Genomic DNA, 18,764 nt, shown 5'->3' with positions numbered 1-18,764 from the left:
CGGTATTGAGAAGTACACTTGAGTAGTCATGTGCTCGCTTTTAAGTGCACCTACAAATCAAGTGTCTGCAGGTTGTGGAGTGGTCAAGCACAGCCAGTGAAGGTGTCCTTGATGGTTCTGCTCAGAGTTTTCTGATTCGAGAACCTTGAGGTTCGGTATCAACCGGTACCCAACCAGTGTTTTTAGCTTGTGTTACACTGGGACGTAAAGGTGCTACTGAGGGGTCTTTGAGCTGTGCCTTAGAAGAATGAGAGAGAACCATATTCGGTTCCATAAAGAACCATTTTTGTGTGATGAACCTTTTAAATATAAATTTTTAAACCATTTAAAAGGTTCTTATGCGTGCGCGCACACACACACACACACACACACACACACACACACACACACACACACACACACACACACCTGATGTACAAAACGGTTATTCAGTTGATCAAAAGTGGTTCTTCTATGGCATCTCTTGAACCCTTTAGCACCATTTATTTATTTATTTATTTTTTTTAAAATTTATTTTAGAAGCGTGTGTGTGTGTGTGTGTGTGCGCTGATTACTGATGGATTAGATAGATACAGTTGGCCTCCAACAGTAGTGCAAATAGTGTCAGCATGCAACAAAGAGCAATGTGCAGTCAATATGAGAAGTATTATGAATAAATCCATGCTAAATATGGTCATTATAACAAGATACAGCTCACATGTATGTAATTGTGGTTCTATGGTTCATCTGTGAAATACTCACTAATTATACTGTTCATATGTGCAATATTTGAACTGCTGTATACAGCATGTTCTATATTTAGATTTATATCACAGTTACTGCCACTTTGCCACTTTATTATATTCACATTTATAAACATGTACAAATTAAATTTTCTCTTTTGTTTTACGTTTTATTTTTATTCTTGTTGCCACTCTAACAACTGCAATTTCCCACCTGGGGTCAATAAAGTTTTCTGATTTGCATAATCGTCGCTGTCCAATGAAAAGCAAGAATACTGTATACTAAAAACGGGGACGTAACAGGAGAAGGCGGAAATATAGTGTATAAGAACTTTAAATGGAAAACGGTGTAAAATTAGAGTTTATTCCAGGTAACTTGGAGCATTTCTATTGGTCCTTTCATCCAGAAGTATTTACACTGTGTACAGAAGGGTTTACACTGTGTAGAGGGTTCACATGATGGAGAAAACTGAAAACACACAAATAGAGATGTTTTTCCATTGCTCTCTGTGTGTGTGTGTGTGTGTGTGTGTGTGTGTGTGTGTGTGTGTGTGATATCCTGCATCCTGGTGATTTGTTTGCCTGAGACTGTAAAATGCTGCAGAGAAATCACCCGGCCCGGATAATGCTCACTCTGATGGATTGATGTCTCCTGTGTTGTGGGACACCTTATCTAAAATAACTATTCTACCATGCTGTAACTTTTTGCGACACTGTGGCCAAATCTCTCCTAGCTCCCTCCTCGCTATATGTAGTGCACTACATGAGTCACAGAAGATGTGGTTTCTCCACTCAGATAGTCGCCAAGTCTTAAATACAAGGTCATGCAACCAGTGCTAACACACAGTGCCCAGTTTTGGGTGTAGAAGCTGTTCGTTCATGAACTGCACCCTGTAAAGGGTTCTTGAAGGAATGCAGTAGAAGAACCATTTTTGGTTCTAGAAAGATGATCAACATCTCATAACATCTATTATGGAACCAAAGCTGGTTCTTCTATTGCATTGCTCTGAGAACCCTTTGTAGCCTCATCATTTTTACGAGCCTCGTTCCCTACATAGTAAGCAGGGAGGCATTTGAGCCTCAGCCTTTGCTTTTATATTGCTGTAAGAAGAAGAGGTTGGTGCTTTCTCGGTTTGGAGAGTGTGGTTAGATGATGGTTTTTACACAGAAGCAGGATGTTTCTGTGATGGTTTCGTTTTTAAACCAGTAGTGACTCGCGACATATGCCCAAGACATCATTCTGTCTCTCAGGGAGAGCTACGTAGCCTAACGTATATGTTTAAACAGCAGAAACTCTGGAACTGCAGGTTCTGGAAGCTTTAACCCACAAAGCAGTTTGTTACCTGCTGTGAACATCCCTCACTGTTGCAGGCGGTGCTGTAAATGCGAGAAGGCGGAGCGTGAGGAGAAATGCAGCATTGAGCATTCTAATCTCCAGTGATTAGGGATCAGGGCCGATCCAGGCATTTGTAATGGATCTGGTATCAGCTTTTAAGGTTCCGATCCACTTCGGAGTGCCATCACGCACCATTATTAGACATGATCCTCAGCTGCTGCAGATGAGCTTCTCGTTTTTTCTAAAACGGCCCCAGACAGACACACAGTTCATCTGGGACATTATTTCAGTGAGGAAAACTAAACCGAGCTTTATTTGAACTGATGAGAGCAGCGATGTTAGCTGCCGAAACTAAAGCTAGAGTCGGTTCTAAAGCTAACTCTCCATTCCACCTTAAAACACTTCAACACCTGAGCTTAACTCCTGCTTTATTTAAGGTGGAACGTAGAAGTTCGGGGAAGAGGAAAACTTCACTAGCTCAGAGCCTCGCTGTAAACATGACCCGGCAGCAACAGTAGACGTCTTGCAGAGCAGCAGGTAAAGAGTGATTTAGCTAATCGGACAGAAGAGGAGGGTCTAAACTCGTCACTCTTGCAGAAAATGTTGGTCGATTTTCTGCTGTTTTTGTCCGTGCGCAGATATTTTATACCATATCTCCATTTGGGAAGATCTAACGTTCCTCCCTTCCCGCCTGTACTCTAGAATAACACCTGGTTTGAACCCAGACCATGGTAGAAAAGCTATGATGTTCTACCAGCGAGAGAACCATGCTCCTTTCTCTGGTTCTAAGCCAGCTCTGAACGGCGCATTCAGAATCTGAGTCTGAGTGATCAGACTGCAGAGCTGTAAAGGAGCTGGGAGCTGAATGGCCAGGTAGGTAGGTCAGTCAGAGTGGACTGTAAGATATTAAACTCTATAGAGATTAAAAAGTTGCTCCAAACTAAGTAAATCAGATTAGAGTTTAGTCTGATTTTAGAAACTGGTGCTAAAATAGGGATTTACTGAGGTTTATTATTGTGGACTAGCCCGTCTTGTGGGGCTGTATTTGTGCATTGTGTCGGCTGATGGTCAGCTTTAAGAGACTGAGAATTCCAGTACTGGAATACTTGTAGTTCTCGGCTCTTCTCAACTGTTTTGCTAAATCCTTTGCTGCGTCCCAGAAGCAGTAATGCTCTTTTTTCCAGATTTTCAATAAGGAGTGTTTCCATGAAGCTGAAGGTAGGAGGGCTGAGTGTAGTGGTAGAACAGGTAGGGCTGGACGAGACGAGACCTCAGGACGGTGATTATATGTGTGTTGAGATATATATATATATATATATATATATATATATATATAGCTGCACTTCTTTTTGGAGGTGGTGACAGTAAAGCATCTACTTCCCTGTACTGTAACAAAAATGCTCTGTTGTTTTGCAGGCATGGGCTCTGGTTGTCATACCACTCTGAGCACTGTCGTCACTGCCTGGTTTTAGGAGGAAGTGAATGTAATCAAATGTGTTGATGGTAGAAAACTGTAGTTGGGGTTGAATGACATGGCAGCAGCCAGTACCTTATTCTAAAATCACTCACTGATCTGAACGGCCAGTCACTTGATCACTGATGAAGCTGCTACCTTATTTGGGTTAATGCACACACTGACTTGTGGCTGGTCCTAACTGAAGTTCCATGGGACACGGATATGGATCCTTATGATGATGATGATGATGGTGGTGATGCTACTTTTACTGCTGTTTTTATTACTATAATAAAACATCCAGGACAATAAAGAGGATGACTGTTCACAGTCGATGAGAAACGGACTCCCAGTAAACGTAAACATATTCTTTAGTGTCTGTTTTAATAGGAAAGTTAAACAGACTGTCCTAGTCGCTTTCTGGCATTATTGGGGTGTAAGACAATCTTGATAGATTGACGTCTCAATATTATGCTTTGCAGTACTGTACCGATTCTCAAAAACTACCATTTAAAATTTTGACTGAGTATTAGATTAGTTTACATGTAAATATTGATGTCCGACAGTGGTTCATGTTGTATGGTTTAAACCACGGCCACTAGAGAGCAGTGTTGTGCTCAGTCTTCACATCCCACTGTTTGGATTGGATAATAAAAAGGTGTATTTTACTACTACAGCAGTTTTCCTGAAATTAGATTTTTAAGAAAATTAGGCCTTACAGTTCTGTGACATATCGCAGATTATTAATAATAACCTCTGTATCATGATGTGCAACATATCGCCAGGTTCTTTCTAGCACACAGCCCTCTTTCCAATGGTCATTTGAGAACGGTACACAGAAGAACCACATTTTTGCTTCCCTAAAACAAACCATGTTTGTAAGCGCCCAGAGTGGTGTAACTGTCTAAGCGTTGGGCCCCATCACTGGGAGGTTGCCAGTGATGCCACAGCCATCTGTGTCCAGGATCCCCAGAAAGCAGAACCCTTTGAAAACCTTTGCTTTAAAAAAAACAAAAAACAAAACACAACCTAGTGGACACGTGTCCCCAGTTTGTCCAGTATTAACAGTATTTATGCTATTTGGGCCCGTTGTTACTTTCCAATAAGTCTACGACCATCCCATTCTTGGAAGACTGAAGGTTTGATTCCCTGTCCTGCTGCTTTTCCATCACTTGCGTTATTTCCACCAGGCTGTACGGTACAATATAGTTAGCCCAAACATCCGAAGTCTGGTTTAGTACGCGAGTTGACCTCCCAATGGTCCAGAAGGACCATACAAGTATGGATTTATTTATTGGGGATTGGGGTTGTAGTTTGAACACACACAATTTCAATCCAACTGTTACCATTGTACATGACCTGTGATGCCTGGACAGCTGCGGATGTGTTTCTCTGAACAATGAGGGTCCAGTTCATTCCAGCAACTGATGAAAAGGCTGGAAACTGATGATGATCTGCGGGCAGGTGCAGTAGATCCAGACAAGCAGACAGTTTGGTTTAATTTAGGCAGGGTATCCAGGACTGTGTGGTCATGGTAGTATTATAGCATGTTATATAGTAGTAGTATGTTGGTTATTGCTCACGTTATTGGTGTGTGTGTATGTATATTTATTTATTTATTTATTTTTACTTAAAAATGGTGACCAAAAACATCATGTCTGCTTTATCTTAATCAGCTGTCGATACTTTAGCGCCTTATCCACGCTGGTTTTAGTGTACCAGTGTACACTATTTGAGCGTGGACTTGTTTATAAAGAAGCTGGGCTGCAGTGTGAGCAGAAGAACAGGATAAGGGCACAATAGGCAGCGTGAGCAGCTGAGCAGGTTCGGTGGTCTGGAACTCCTGAGAACGCTCCGGTATCTGCATTGATGTTTTGTCTGCTCTAACAGGGTGGAACAAGCACCAGGAGTTTAAAGACCCAGGCACAGATAGAGGAAGAACCTGTCTGAGGGCACTGCTGTAGAGGTAGCTGCTGTCTGGCAGAGGGAGTGGAGGAAATAAGGCAGCTGATCGCAGAGATAAGGCACAATGCCTTATTCCAAAGAAAGCAACTTTAGTGTTTTTGGGTTTGAAGTGGAGCAAGAGGAGGGGTTATGAGTAGTTACACCCCCCTCCCCCGGACAATGGTTTTACAAGCTATTGAAAAAGATAAATCTAATGTCCAAAGTCTAATGGCCCTGTGAAATTTCCCAAAACTCAAATTTATTATTATTAGTTATATTTTTGATAATTCTCTCTCTTTTTTTTCTGCCCAATTTGGATCAGCAATTACCCAACCCCAACCCATACGTACTCTCCATTCCCCATCACTGGGAAGCTAAGACCGAGAGCCTGGGCCTCTCTTTCCGAACTGCAGCCTACGCATCATCCCCAGGCAGCCGACCCGCTCTGAGGAAAGCACTGTGTACCCAGCTCCGACGCATCAGCCAGCTACACCAGTGCCAGCCAGCACTGCACTGGAGTGATGTGGGGTGGGGTAAAGTGCCATCTACCCACCCACCCCCTGGAGAAAGCAAGGCCAATTGTGCTCTCTCGGGGCTCCTTCTGCCGATAGCTGCCAGCTTGGCCGGGGTTTGAACCAGCGATCCTCTGATCATAGTGGCCATGCCTTTTTCAGCTTGACCGCTCTGGGTTTGGACTCAAATTGACTCAAATTTAAAGACCTGGAAATAGTATCAAGCCTCACCAGCAGTCAAAGACTATCTGAGCCGCTGATGTTCGACCGACCCATCTAGAATCTACGCCTGTGCATGACAAGTAGTATTGGCGATCACTATTGTCTGGTTGCATCCTTTTGAAGCTGTGGAGAATAGAATCCTGAGAGGGGTGGGAAAGCTGACGCTCCATAGTGTTTGATATTTGGCCGTTTGAGTGGAAGAGAACAGAGTTATTACATGTCCCTGATCCCCCAACCCCCCCCCCCCCCCCCCCCAACCTTGACCTTTATCCACCTTGTATGTCAGTGATCACGCATTAGCACTTGACACAGGTGGCCGTGATGCTAACTGTCAGCTGATGGCCATGCTTACTTCCCTTGCAGTTAATCGCAGGGCATAGCATTGCTGATGCAATCAAAACGACTTGTGTTGAAATGCTCGCAAGAAGCAAGCGAAGGTTTTCACAACACAAACCGCTCCAAGGACGAGCTTGTCTTCAGGATTGCCATCCACCCAGCCTCTATCTCTCACTCTGTCTCTCTCTCACACACACACACACACACACACACACACACACACACACACACACACACACACACTTCGAACTCAAAGCAATTACAGGTGTTTGTGTACGATGGCGAATTAGTCCTCCACCAGAGCAAAATGATTTTCCAGGGCGTTGCAAATGTGAACACTGGCTGTATTTATCGTTCTCCCCCCTGCTCGTTAAACTATTCAATCACCCTGTAGGCTAATAGCTCTCAAATGATTAAACTAAACAAACACAAGATCGGATTCAATCAGACCGCTCCAGTCTGCTGCTTCGTGCGGGAAGCTCCAAGGCCGGACGACACTCGTCGGTCTGTAATAGATGACATGAGGGCTCTTCTTTTTACCACTTCCAGTTTTAGGCTGACAAGTGGCTTAGAACTGCTGACATTTCTGCCAGTTCATTTCTTTCTTTTTTTTTGGTTCCACAATTTTTTGGTTAGCAGTCGAGCTCGTGCACTGTGCTCATGCACAGATCAGTGGAAATGTCAGTCTTTGTGGTAAGCTGGGCTGTATAGTTAACGCTCTTCAGCATCACTCTGCTAGGCACGCTAAAGCGAGGTGCAGACTCTGCATATGTCTAACTTGCAAATCTATTGCCTCTGCCTGACGTCCTCAAGTCTCATAGGTAATTTATAGACTGGAATAAACTCCCTGATGGGGAGTGCATTGGTGCTTCGGATGACTCATTCAGAGCAATGCCATCCCTTCTCTCTCGGGTGAATTTCACAGAGGCCGTAACTGGAGCTGGGCAATATGACGATATTTTATTATATTGTGATAAATGTTGTTGTTGTGATAACAATATAAGCTTTGGGGGAGACTGTTGGTGCTTAATAAACACCGATCAGCTGCAGGTTTTAGTACTGATAGTGTAATTAGACTGGGTTAATTAGATGAAGAGCAGCAGATGTTATAGAGTAGAAATCACTGTATTCAGTACGGGAGAGGATCTGAATAGTAGTTTCTAAGAATTTGAAATATCATGCATCGCAAAAAAAGTCTTTAAATATTGTGATATAGTATTTTTACCATATCGTCCAGCCCTAGCCATAACTGATTATCACTAGACAAGGAGGCAGATAATAATATATTGGGGCCACATTTCTTTGCCCATACATTTGGGCTTTACTATGAAACTGAATAGGGACACAATGGAGGGTATGCATTGATGCCACGTCCCAAAACATTCTGCACCATGTTTTTTTAGGGTGTTTATTAAGGAAATTTACTCTACTGCGGTCCATCCCAAATACCCAAGAGCTAACGGTCCATGGACAGCGATGTGTAGCCAAGAATGGCCAGCTAACTGAGGCTCAAATCTCACCCGTTTAGAGGATAAAGCCTCGTATCTGAAAGCACAGAGTCGAGTGAATGGTCTTTCGACTGTTTTCAGGCACATTTAGTAGACTGGCTCATCCAGGTTTGCTTGATTTCCCTTTTAAACTTAATGTCGTTAAATTTGCAACTACAGTGGGCTTGGGGGGGCGGGGAAGGCCTTAAAAAAAATTTAAACCTGTTCTGGTATACTGGTCTAGATCATACCTTGATCACTAACGTTACCCTTCCCCTCCTTCCCTCGTGTGTCCAGGACATCTCGCACCTGACAGGAAGCTGCCGTGTGGAGGGATCTTGGTCGCATCAGGACTTCCTGTTTCAGTGACCTCCACCCTCTCTGATGGAGCTCCGACTGGCCTCCTTGGTGCTTGCCACGCTGCTGACCCTCCTGACCTCTGAGGTGACACCGTCCCTAGGACAGAAGGTTTACACCAACGCATGGGCCGTCCACATCGCTGGCGGAGAGGAGGAAGCCAACAGATTAGCCAGAAAGCATGACTTCATCAACCACGGCAATGTGAGTATGCAGCGTTTGCACTGCGAGCTCTCGTCCTGGTTACTGTGAGGCTTGCAGTGCAGTCGTTTTTAGAAGGAGAGAAGGTACCAGAAGGTTTCCTTAACGTGATGTCTCTGATGGGATTTGAGGGGGTTCTCGTTATTCTTCTAGCTTGTCATGGTTACGTTTCAATTAATATATTTTTTGGGGTTCATTTAAGTACTTTTTATCATCTTTTGACGTTTCACATCATAGTTTGTATGGAAGTGTTTGTCACACCATGTCCTAGAAACGTCTAAAACAAAGGAAGTTTGATTCGTGCAATGCTCATCTCACCTCCATCAAGGTGACAATTTAATAAAGCCTTCATGTTTTATGAAGAAAAAGGCAGATTCCCCTTAAAATGTCTTGATCTGGCAGGAGAAAATGTCTTGTTCACTGAAGCGCAGACATAGACAGTGCCTTTGTCCCCCATTTCCTGTTTCTTGGCCCTTTTGTTAGCTTGGTGACCAAAGATGGACAGAGCTTTTGGTTCTGTTTGAAATTTGCAGTGCAAAGCACACTTTCATCTTTCTGAAATTGAACGTGCATGCTGATAAACCCTGACCACCCAAACCTTGACCACTCAACGATTCACAGAGTGATGAGCGTTAATCATCACGCAACAGCAGCACATGTCAAGGTCTTAGGAGGTCTCTGAACAGTCGGTTCTCGTAGTGGATTTGATGGATGGATGCTCGACAAATGAGCAGGGCCAGATCGTTCTGTCCAGATAACTGTGTTGGAACGTCTCAAATGGAGCAAGGCTTGTGGACTGGTGGAGCATACCTACAGTATACCATAATATTATATTATATTATATTATTAGAATGCGATCGCAGCAGACCAGGGCTGCTCAATCCTGGTCCTGGAGATCTACCACCATGCAGAGTTTAGCTCCACCCTGAATCGAACACCCCTAACATCTGAACTCTTCAGGGTGCTGGATCTCCAGGACCAGGATTGAGCAGCCCTGCAGTGGACCAATGTGAGACAAACCAAGAGCTAGTGACCGGGTGTTGGATGCCTGTAACTCGTGAAGGCCTGTGGGTAGGTCACGGTAGGTTAAGGCTTCCCATCACCGCCTGCTGCATATGTGGTCCTTTACACCTGTCGGTGCTGTCTAACCCTCTAACTGGACCAAACCTTGGAGCAATGGAAGGAGGTCACCTGGTTTTGAGGTGGTACACTCCTTCATGACCCTGGTTTTCCCAGTGACCTGATGGCAGCGACCTCTGTCTGCACCACCGGTTGGTTCCTCGAGAATGTTATCCTGACCTTGTCCAGTTCTCAGTCCAACAGGTCCGATCCACAATGGCTCCGTCTTGCAACCAGCAATTTTTGAACTATCTGCTGCTAGTACCTTGGTTCCACATACCATAGGAGGCACCTTTTCATGGTTTCATGGAGTCCAAAGAGGCTAAAGAGCTGAAATGTCGCCCGACACCAAATGCGTTCCAGTAAAAGAAAGGCCAGATCAGAGGAGCGGACTTCCCAAACAGGGCTCATTCAGTTTCTCTTCCATGGAAAGCCCAGGATTTCTGTTACAGTAAAACATTAGGTGGTATTCTCGGAATTGGATCATTGCAGTTGCGTTTCACTGCTGTTTGGATGTCCCTTCTAGTGCTGGTATTTGAACATCGTGTTTGTCGAAGATACACATGATCCAACTTTCTTACCAGGTAAAGAAAACAAAAAGGACTTTAAAAGGACTTTGGCCTATTTATTTAGTCTGAAACAGCACTCACAAAAGGTCATTGCACAAGCTGGGGTCTCATTAGAATTATAGATTCTCTTCCACCTCTGTTCGTTTTAGAGGAAACTCATAAATTTAGGATGGTTTCCTTCATGTATGATGTTTGGAGCACTCTGGGAGGGTGCTAAAATGCATAAAACATTTTCCTGCCTGCTTGGGCGCCATTATGTTTGTCCGGTTGCTATTTTGAAAGGCGCTTTGCTGCAGGCCATGGCAGGTCATTTCCACAGCCTTCTCCACTTCTTCATCTCATATAGCTTCTAGATAAAGGAGGGTTAACAGATTTAACAGCACACAGTCTCTAAAGCGTTACTTGTTGTTTTCTGTTTAACCCTTAAAAACCCTTTTAACCTCCCCTAAACCTTGTATGTAAGCCCACACGTCATCACCGTCAAAGATTACGACAGTGTCATCGGCCCTAAAATGAAACCCTGCGGGACGCCGCAAAATACAGAAAGTAGTTTTACGCTTTAGGATTAATAACTCGTCCCAGATCTGTTCATCCTCAGCCATGTCACTGCTCGATCCACTCTGCCGCTCCGATCACCATATACTTTAGACTTTGGTGTTCAGTGTTAACAAATGAATTAACTATAAACGGTTTAAAAAGGGGCCGGACGTAAATAGATGCAGACCATGTACTGAATTATTCATTTAAGTAAGTGAGTGTTGCTCAATCTTGCCCTTTATACAGACTCAGACACGCACAGTAAACCAGTCTCATAACCAGATGGTACAGTAAAGCCTAATGATGAATGGCTCCCTCCACCTAACATGCTTCTTGGATGGCGCAGAATGTGCAGCAGTTAGTAATTGATGGAAATAAGTGCCTCGAGGCTGATACTGAGGTGGACCTGTCCTGTGCCAAGAAAGTCGGTTCACTCTCCGTTCTGTAGTGTTTCGAAGCAGCAGGCTAGCACCATCATTTATGCCTTTTTTTTTTTTTTTTTTTTTTTTTTTTTTTTAGGATATATAATCTGAGCCAAGTTGATCAGTTATGCAGTTTATTATTTTGGAATGGTCAGATGGGCTGGCCAGTGCTGGAATGCAGTGAAGCTGTAATTAACGCTGTTCCTCAGAATGGGTACTAAACCAGCATTCTTCACACACATATATATATTTTTTTAATTATATATATTTCTCTGTCCCAACTCTGCTGGTTTGAGAACTCCTGATTGTGCCTTGTTAAATTATAATCCTTCCCTTTTTGTATTTTTCTGAAATGCTCTCTCGAAGCCAAAGGTTTTACACGAGCACAAACTCAATATGATGTTGTTGGATAGGCCCCCCAGTTGTTCGGGCTCATTGGCTAAATCTGTAATTCAGTCGTGCTAATACAATTTCACTGACCTTTCGCGCTGGGAAAGCATTGTATTTTTGAATAAATGGTAATCGCACCTGGCCTGTACCCAGCCCAGCGGTGTTTGACGGGTTGTTTCTGCTGGCTCGGTTTGAAATGTGTCATTTTGTGTTTAGCGTGCCTGTAGGGCTCCCTGGATGGAAAGGTTATTAGCCAGAAGATTGTTACTTCTATTCGTTTGACATTAAGAATTGAACCTTGCAGTTCAGTTTGCTTGATGGTAGCTCTGGATTCAGACCCAATTCTGTTCTGTACATAATTGAAAATGGTTTGCAGGCTTTTTTGTTTTGGGGGGGAAAAGTGAAATATTATTGTTTTTCTTGGTGCGTCTTAAAGTCTGATTCCATCAAGGTGAAATTACCTAGCCCCTGGAAGCATTAGTTGAATGCTAACAGCTTTTTTTTTTTTTTTTTTTTAATTATACTTTTTATTTGTTTCTCCCTGGACTAATTTCTAGCTGCAGTTCTAGATTAGATACATACGTCTAGATATATGGTCTGTGGTCAGAAGGCTCATCCAGCCTAAGTGTTTGCAACTAGTGTTTTTCATTAGTTTAATTAGTCCTGTGGGGCCGGGCATGATCTTGTAACGAGAAGATCTGTCTGTGGGGCAGCGGCTGTGGGAGTGTAGGCTTATTAGGGAGGGAAGGAGTTTGAAATTCCCATCCGGTGCCTTTTGGGGTAGGAGTCGGAGCTATGTAAACTAGCTTGATTAAAATGTCCCCTCAACAGAGACTGCCCATAGAACAGGCAGTTCCAATAAACCAGGCCGCGCTATAGCTTCAGAGGACATCGCTGTGTGGCCTCTGGTGTCGTAATTGCAGTGGTACAGCTGGAGTGAATGGAATGTTGAAAGAATTGGCAGCTGTCTTTGTGAGAAGACAAGCTATTGGATTTGTATTGAAGCTAAATGATGTGCAAACAAGCCCAGACATCTCTTTTTAAACAGTATTTGAAGTGGTTCCATGGAATATGCAATATCCAATGGTTTCATACGTCAAGCACGTTTATTCTGATGAATCGAGTGGTTTTACTGCAGCGTCGCTTTTAAAGACTGAACGCCAACGTTAACATTTCTATTGGTCTATTTATCCAGTTATTTACACAGTGTTCAGAGCAGCTACAGGGTTATAAGCATGGAGAAACAAGAATGGAGATGCATGGAGAAGCGATTATTGACTATGTCTCATAGGTAGGTAATGGCTGTGGGCGTAGCCTTTTTTCCAAGTACATTTTGCCACTAGGCGTAGGTGAGCCTGCCTGAGGCAAGTGAACAAGGTGATTGGGCCATCTACAGGGCTAGGAGTGTTATCCTATACCTCGATGACCAACCTTAAAGAGGCGGTCTGGCAAAAAAACATCAAAGTAAGCTGATTCATCACAGATCCCAGATGCAATTCGCTCAGTCAAGACATGTCTGGTATCTGAAGTTTGCTTTTTTGAGTTTAGAATTGGCGATGCTAGGCTAACTTTGCTGATGGGGCACTGGTTTTAGACTGTCCACAATGTGATCTCTGTAAATATACATCCAAAAATGACTCTCAACCCATGGGAAAAGCCTCCAGATCTTCATTTGTTTTGTCTAGAACATGACTAGACTTAATCTTTTAGTCCCTAAACAGAAAAACTCTTAATGTGGTATGTACCATCATGCCGAACATTGCGTTCCGGTTATTATACTTGTTTATGCTCTCTAGGACTCCCGACCATGGCTCTTATCCAGGGCGACTTGCAGGGTTACTCCTGCACCAAAGATGGGCCAATGCTGTGTTAGGAGCCTGGCCCGAGGACTCCTATTGCCGTAGTGCAGCACAGTCACGCAGAACAGGAATCGAACCCCAGTCTTCCGCATTGTGTGGTAGCTCACTGGCAGGTAGTGGTTTTATCCTTTGCACCACACCAACCGCATCAGTGGAGATCTCGCTGACAATCTACCGGTGATTTGGGCCGACACTTAAAAGACAGAGAGCCATTTCAAAACCTAACTTCCAATTTTGGTAAACAAAGCCAAGGACCCCCCCCCCCCCAGCTCTCTGAGAACGCCAGATAGCTCAGAAGGTCAGAACCCGTTGAATGGGAGCTCCTATGTCATCCTTGGTTGAGCTGGCGACATAGGAGCTCCTATTGGGCAGGTCACTTGATATACTGTTAAACGAAAACGCGCAAGCCTCCTCGTCCCCCCTCCGCTTCCCCATTAAAACATCCCATTAAGGAAATCAAGTCCGACCAGCCAGGCCGTGCCATGTTGGGAAGTGCAACAGTTCGGAAGCCTTCACTGAATTAAGTGAAGTAATAAATGAGGTGATTTGGTTATGGTAATGAGGAGCGTTGTGATTAGATTTATGATGCCGGCCTTTAAATGTAGTGGAGTCCGGAGACTGTTGTGGAGTCTGTTATGGGTGGGGGGGTGTGGACTGTGGGGTGGGAGGGGGTACCTCTGGACTTTGGAAGCGGTCCAGATGCCTTGTCTTTATTTTACTGCTTATTGAGTCAGGTTTCATTATGTTATCAAGCTCTTGTGTTTGGATCTCGTGGCTCAGGACTTGGCATTGCCTTGAACAAAGGCATTTCGGCTCATTCCAAAATAATGGAGTGGTCTCGTATGCGCTGTATGGAGTGGTCTCTCGTGATCCCTTTAAATTGTTCTTCTTAAACCTTGACCTGGAGTTTTTATTTGAGTGATTAAGATGTAGTAATTCTTTTTATAGACCTCACATCTCACGTCTCTTATTTTGTACAGTTTGATCAAAGCTATTTGCTGAAATTCCCAGGAAGGGATCTGCGGAGGAATTCGAGCAGCTGTGTGAAAGCAGGCCGTCGCAGGTGCCGTGCTCACGCAGAGAGAAGGCGAGATCACAGGCTGCAGCTGAAGCTTTTATGACATATTATTGTCCCGGGAGGGTTCCCGTCCACCATTATAAGGTACCAAATATGGACTTGTGTATGCCAGAGACCGTTATGCTGTCCAGCACAAAATATAGTGATTATATCAGAGGTTGTTATTTAGGACGCTGTATTGTAGCTTCCCGTACCCCTCGCCCCCCACACCCCCCTTCCCTCCCTATGTCATGGCCGTTGTTTTGCTGTTGGCCTTTGCAAATATTTGATTAAAGAGTTCACGAAGAAATTGATCCCAGTCAAGGTCCATTGGAGAGTATTTGACTTCAAGTATTTACTGTTCGTTCCAGTAGATATTATGCCAGGACTGTTGCTCAATCCCGATCCCGTTCCAACATATGGTCATTGATGATCCCAGCACTAATTTTACCTAGCGTTCTCCTTGTATGTTGCTACATTTTGAGACATGGGGAGCTTTCCAATAAATACTTGAGTAGTTACAGCATTGTCAGCTCTTCAGGAGGCTTTGGGCTTTCATCTTGAACAGATGTTGAGTAATTCACGAAGCTCCACCTTGAACATCAGGACTTCAAAGTAGCGTCAGAGCGCGAGTTGTTGGAACCTTTCCTGCGTTCTTTCTCCTCAGGTTTGCGGTACGTGACTAATGGAGTAGTGGAATGGCTCGTGGGTTGAAGAGAGGGCCCTCTGTAGAGCGGGTGTCATGAGATGGCCTTGGTGGAGAAGGTCAGCAGATTTCAGCTCGGTTTTATTAGACCAGGGCCCTCCAGCTCTTTTCCAGTGCGCAGATTGTCAAGAAAATAAAGACAACATTGTTCTGCTACTTGGGCTTCTACTGTACTAAGCAGTGTCTGGGCTTCAGGAATCCCGCCATCGCCATCAAAAAATGCCTTGAGGCTACGTCTGATGACCTTTTCGGTGAAGTTTCATGAACTGGCGTGATCTTGTGTCGTTTTAAAGGAGTGGTTCACTGAGAGATCTGAAGGACTCATGGATTTTCTACCTCACTGAAACACATTGGATGGACTTTGTGTCAGAGGTTTGCTTCTGTAGTTCGCCCTGCAAATCTCTAGAAGTCCTCTGCACCTGATTGATCTCAATAAGGGCTTAATAATTAGCTGAGGATCTGAATTTGGGTTGTTTTGGATGGGAATTGCAGAATAAATGGAAGGCAGTAGGCCCCAAGACTGGAGTTGAAGGACACACTGTACCAGCTGTTAAGCATGGTGTTGGTTGCATCATGTTCTGGCACTGTGGTTGAACTGGCCCATTGCACAAACTAGGGCGAATAAGGCCTTAACTCAGTGGACCATCTCAGTAACCTCAAACTATCAGCTAGACGTTTAAAACTTAGACGCAATTGGGTGGTCCAGCAGGACGGTGACCTTTTAAGCATACATAAAAGGTGGTTGTGGAACGGAAAAGGCAGGCTAACGTTAAGCTCTTCTCAAAGTCTGTTATTCTGAGACCAGGAGGATCTTCTCTTTTTCTTAGTAAGAGCTGCTCTTGACCATCTCCACATCTGTTCAGATCCATAGCGTTGCCCTCCTTTCTATATATACACACACCTGGTTGAATCTGTGCGGATCATCTTAACAACCTCTAGTCCAAATGCTTGGGAGACCATTTATTTAGTTGTTTTCGGAGAAGAGGACACTGTGGACACATGGGTATCCATCGTAGATGTCGTGGCTGGTAGGGTCCAAGTTGAACCAATGAGTTGGTCTATTTCTAAGGCTATTATTGCTATTTGTTGGTTGTGCTAAAAGAGTAACTGCTCAGTTGTTCTTGGCTGTTCTTTCCTTCTGCAAGCGAGTTATCTCCGATCTAGACTTCTCAGAAATCTCTCCTGAAGAATGAAGAACTCGTACTTAACAGCCGTCATAGGTTGGCATGTTGGGTACGCGAAAGAGAGAGAGTGTGTGTTTGTGTGTGTTTGCACAGTTGTTGTAGCTATGGCTTACACTGATCTTGGAGCTGATAACTGTACACGCATATCTTGCTTGTCTGTTTCCTGTCTGTCAGTGTAGTCCGTTTGTGCTTCTTCTATACAGTTTCTTCTGCCTGTCCTCAAAGAACTCCTCTCTGCTGGGGTAGAAGAGGACTGTACAGCACTGTGGCGGCACTGCGCAAGTTTAGAAAAACAAAGCTTGGCCCATGTCCTTGTCATGCCACCCTGGCAAAATGTTTTTGGTGAATTCCCATGCCTCGTTTTGAGCGCTGCTTATTTTTGAGCAATTTACAAATGAAGCAAACACTCATGGGAACCGTGGCTATGTTTCCAACGATTTAACCCCCCCCACCCCTTCTCTCGATGGTGGCGGTACCATTGTTGATTTTGTGGGTGATGTCTCAGCCCTTTCGGCTCGCAGAAATTCTTCTCCCTAAAAATGGAGCCGAGCTTCAGCCGATAATGCGAAACAGACGTCTGAGCATCAGAAGTGACTGGACTGGAATAGGCCGTAGGGAGGAAAACTCTACGGAGCACATAATTGGTCCTTTGAGAGCTTTGACCGTGGCTTGCAAGGCAAAGTAAAGTAGCGAGACGTTTGACTGGTTTAGTGCCGTTGCGCAGGTGCTTCCTCTCGTCCTGCGTGCGCCTCAGTCGAGTAAAATAGCATAATAATTATTCAAGCTTTAATCTTTAATGCCGTTATTCTCTCGTGTTAGAATGGTTTTCACATTATCGCCGTCTCAGTTCTGGGACTCACGGCAAAAACATTTAAAATCACCCCGGTGTAAATATTGCATTAGAGATTAGCGTTGGTAGTGTTTTCACAACTGAGCATGCTGGGGCAGGAGCACTGTTTAAACCACCAACAAACCATTATATAGACAAAAGTATTGGGACACCTCTGCAATGCACCTACAGGAGCTTTTCTATGACCTTTCATTCTAAACCCATAGGCATTAATATGCAGCTGGTCCCCCTTTGCTCTAAGCTCTAACAGCAGCAGCAGGTCTGGAGCTTTTCTGGACTCTGCTCTGACGAGCTCAGCGCTCGGCCCTGACCCCGCTCTGTAACTTCACGTGGTCTGACAGGCACTCTGTGGCTCTGAGTCCCTCTCTGTGGTTCCTCTAAACGCTTCCACTGTTCAATAATAACACCACTCACATCTGATGGAGGAAGATCTAGGAGGGAAGGTCTAAATTTCACCAGCTGACTTGTTATTGTTGGTGCAGCGGTGTCTCCTATTACATACAGAACCACGCTGGAGTTCAGTGAGCTCTTTAGAACCTCCTATTCTTTCACTAATGTGTGTAGGAAAGGCCGACTGCATGGCGAGGGGCTTGATTTTACACACCTGTAGCAATGCCACTGAATGAGACACCTGAATTCAATAATTTGGAGGGGTCTCTCAATGGGTTTATCTGTGTAGGGTTCTGCTACTCCATTGGCCTTCTTAATTATGAGCAAACCTTATCGGTCACTTTCACATGATTGAGGCAAATAAAGCTGGACTACTTGGCCTCTCCTTCATGGCACATTTCCATTTTATATAAAAAAAAAATAATAATGATGCAAGCACTGTCCTCTGCAGGTATATCTTGTCTCATAAGATCAGAGAGATCACCTCAACCACAAAGCATTTATCCGCGAATTTGGAGGTCCAAGCCTGCACGGCGTCTGATGCTAGAGCTAGCAGCCAACCTCGTCAGGCCGCACTGGATCAGGCCTTCAAATGCAGACTAGGCAACCAGGTCTACCAGTGACCCACTTAGAAACACAATTGCAAAATGGATAGCTGTGGACTGTAGATGGTAGAGGGCAGAGGGCTGAGTCCCTCCACATAAAGAGTTTGTGCCAGCTCATCAGAAGTCAGCCTCCATTACCTGTTACTCCGTGATCGCTTCTAGAAAGTAAGCCAATAGCTTCCTTCCCTGCGGTTGATTTTCATAGGTGCTAAAATATCAAAATTAGACCGTTTACATCCCTAGTAGAGAAACCTCATGGCATATTCCAAGCAGAAGCTAATGGCCTGGTTAGATGGGCTTGTCGCTTGTAGTAATAGAGGGAGGTGTTTGTGGTGGGGTTTAGGTGGGGGTGGTGAATGTCTTCTAAAAGCATCAAGGGCAGTGCTCTTAAGGCAGCCAGGCAGCACAAAGTATTGTTCTTCGCTCAATTTATCCTTGCGCACTCTGTGTCTGATTCCCAAACCCGACAAGCTTTATGTCAATAGATATCGTCGTAATCGTCTGCA

The 18,764-nt window shown here is 44.3% G+C and overlaps 1 protein-coding gene across 3 annotated transcripts in view; it reads left to right on the top strand.

The window, feature by feature from the left end:
- Positions 1-18,764, top strand: part of furina (furin (paired basic amino acid cleaving enzyme) a) — a 114,430-nt gene that overhangs the window by 6,282 nt on the left and 89,384 nt on the right. For all 3 annotated transcript variants that reach the window (XM_072659858.1, XM_072659860.1, XM_072659859.1), the window contains exon 2: positions 8,310-8,573. In XM_072659858.1, the coding sequence (XP_072515959.1) occupies positions 8,397-8,573 (177 nt within the window). In that variant the 5' untranslated portion in view covers positions 8,310-8,396. The remainder of the gene's footprint in view (positions 1-8,309; positions 8,574-18,764) is intronic.

This window comes from Salminus brasiliensis, chromosome 17, assembly GCF_030463535.1.
Source record: "Salminus brasiliensis chromosome 17, fSalBra1.hap2, whole genome shotgun sequence".
Classification (NCBI taxonomy): Eukaryota; Metazoa; Chordata; class Actinopteri; order Characiformes; family Bryconidae; genus Salminus; species Salminus brasiliensis.
Note: the sequence above shows the minus strand (reverse complement) of the source record. Positions and strands in the feature narration are given on the sequence as shown.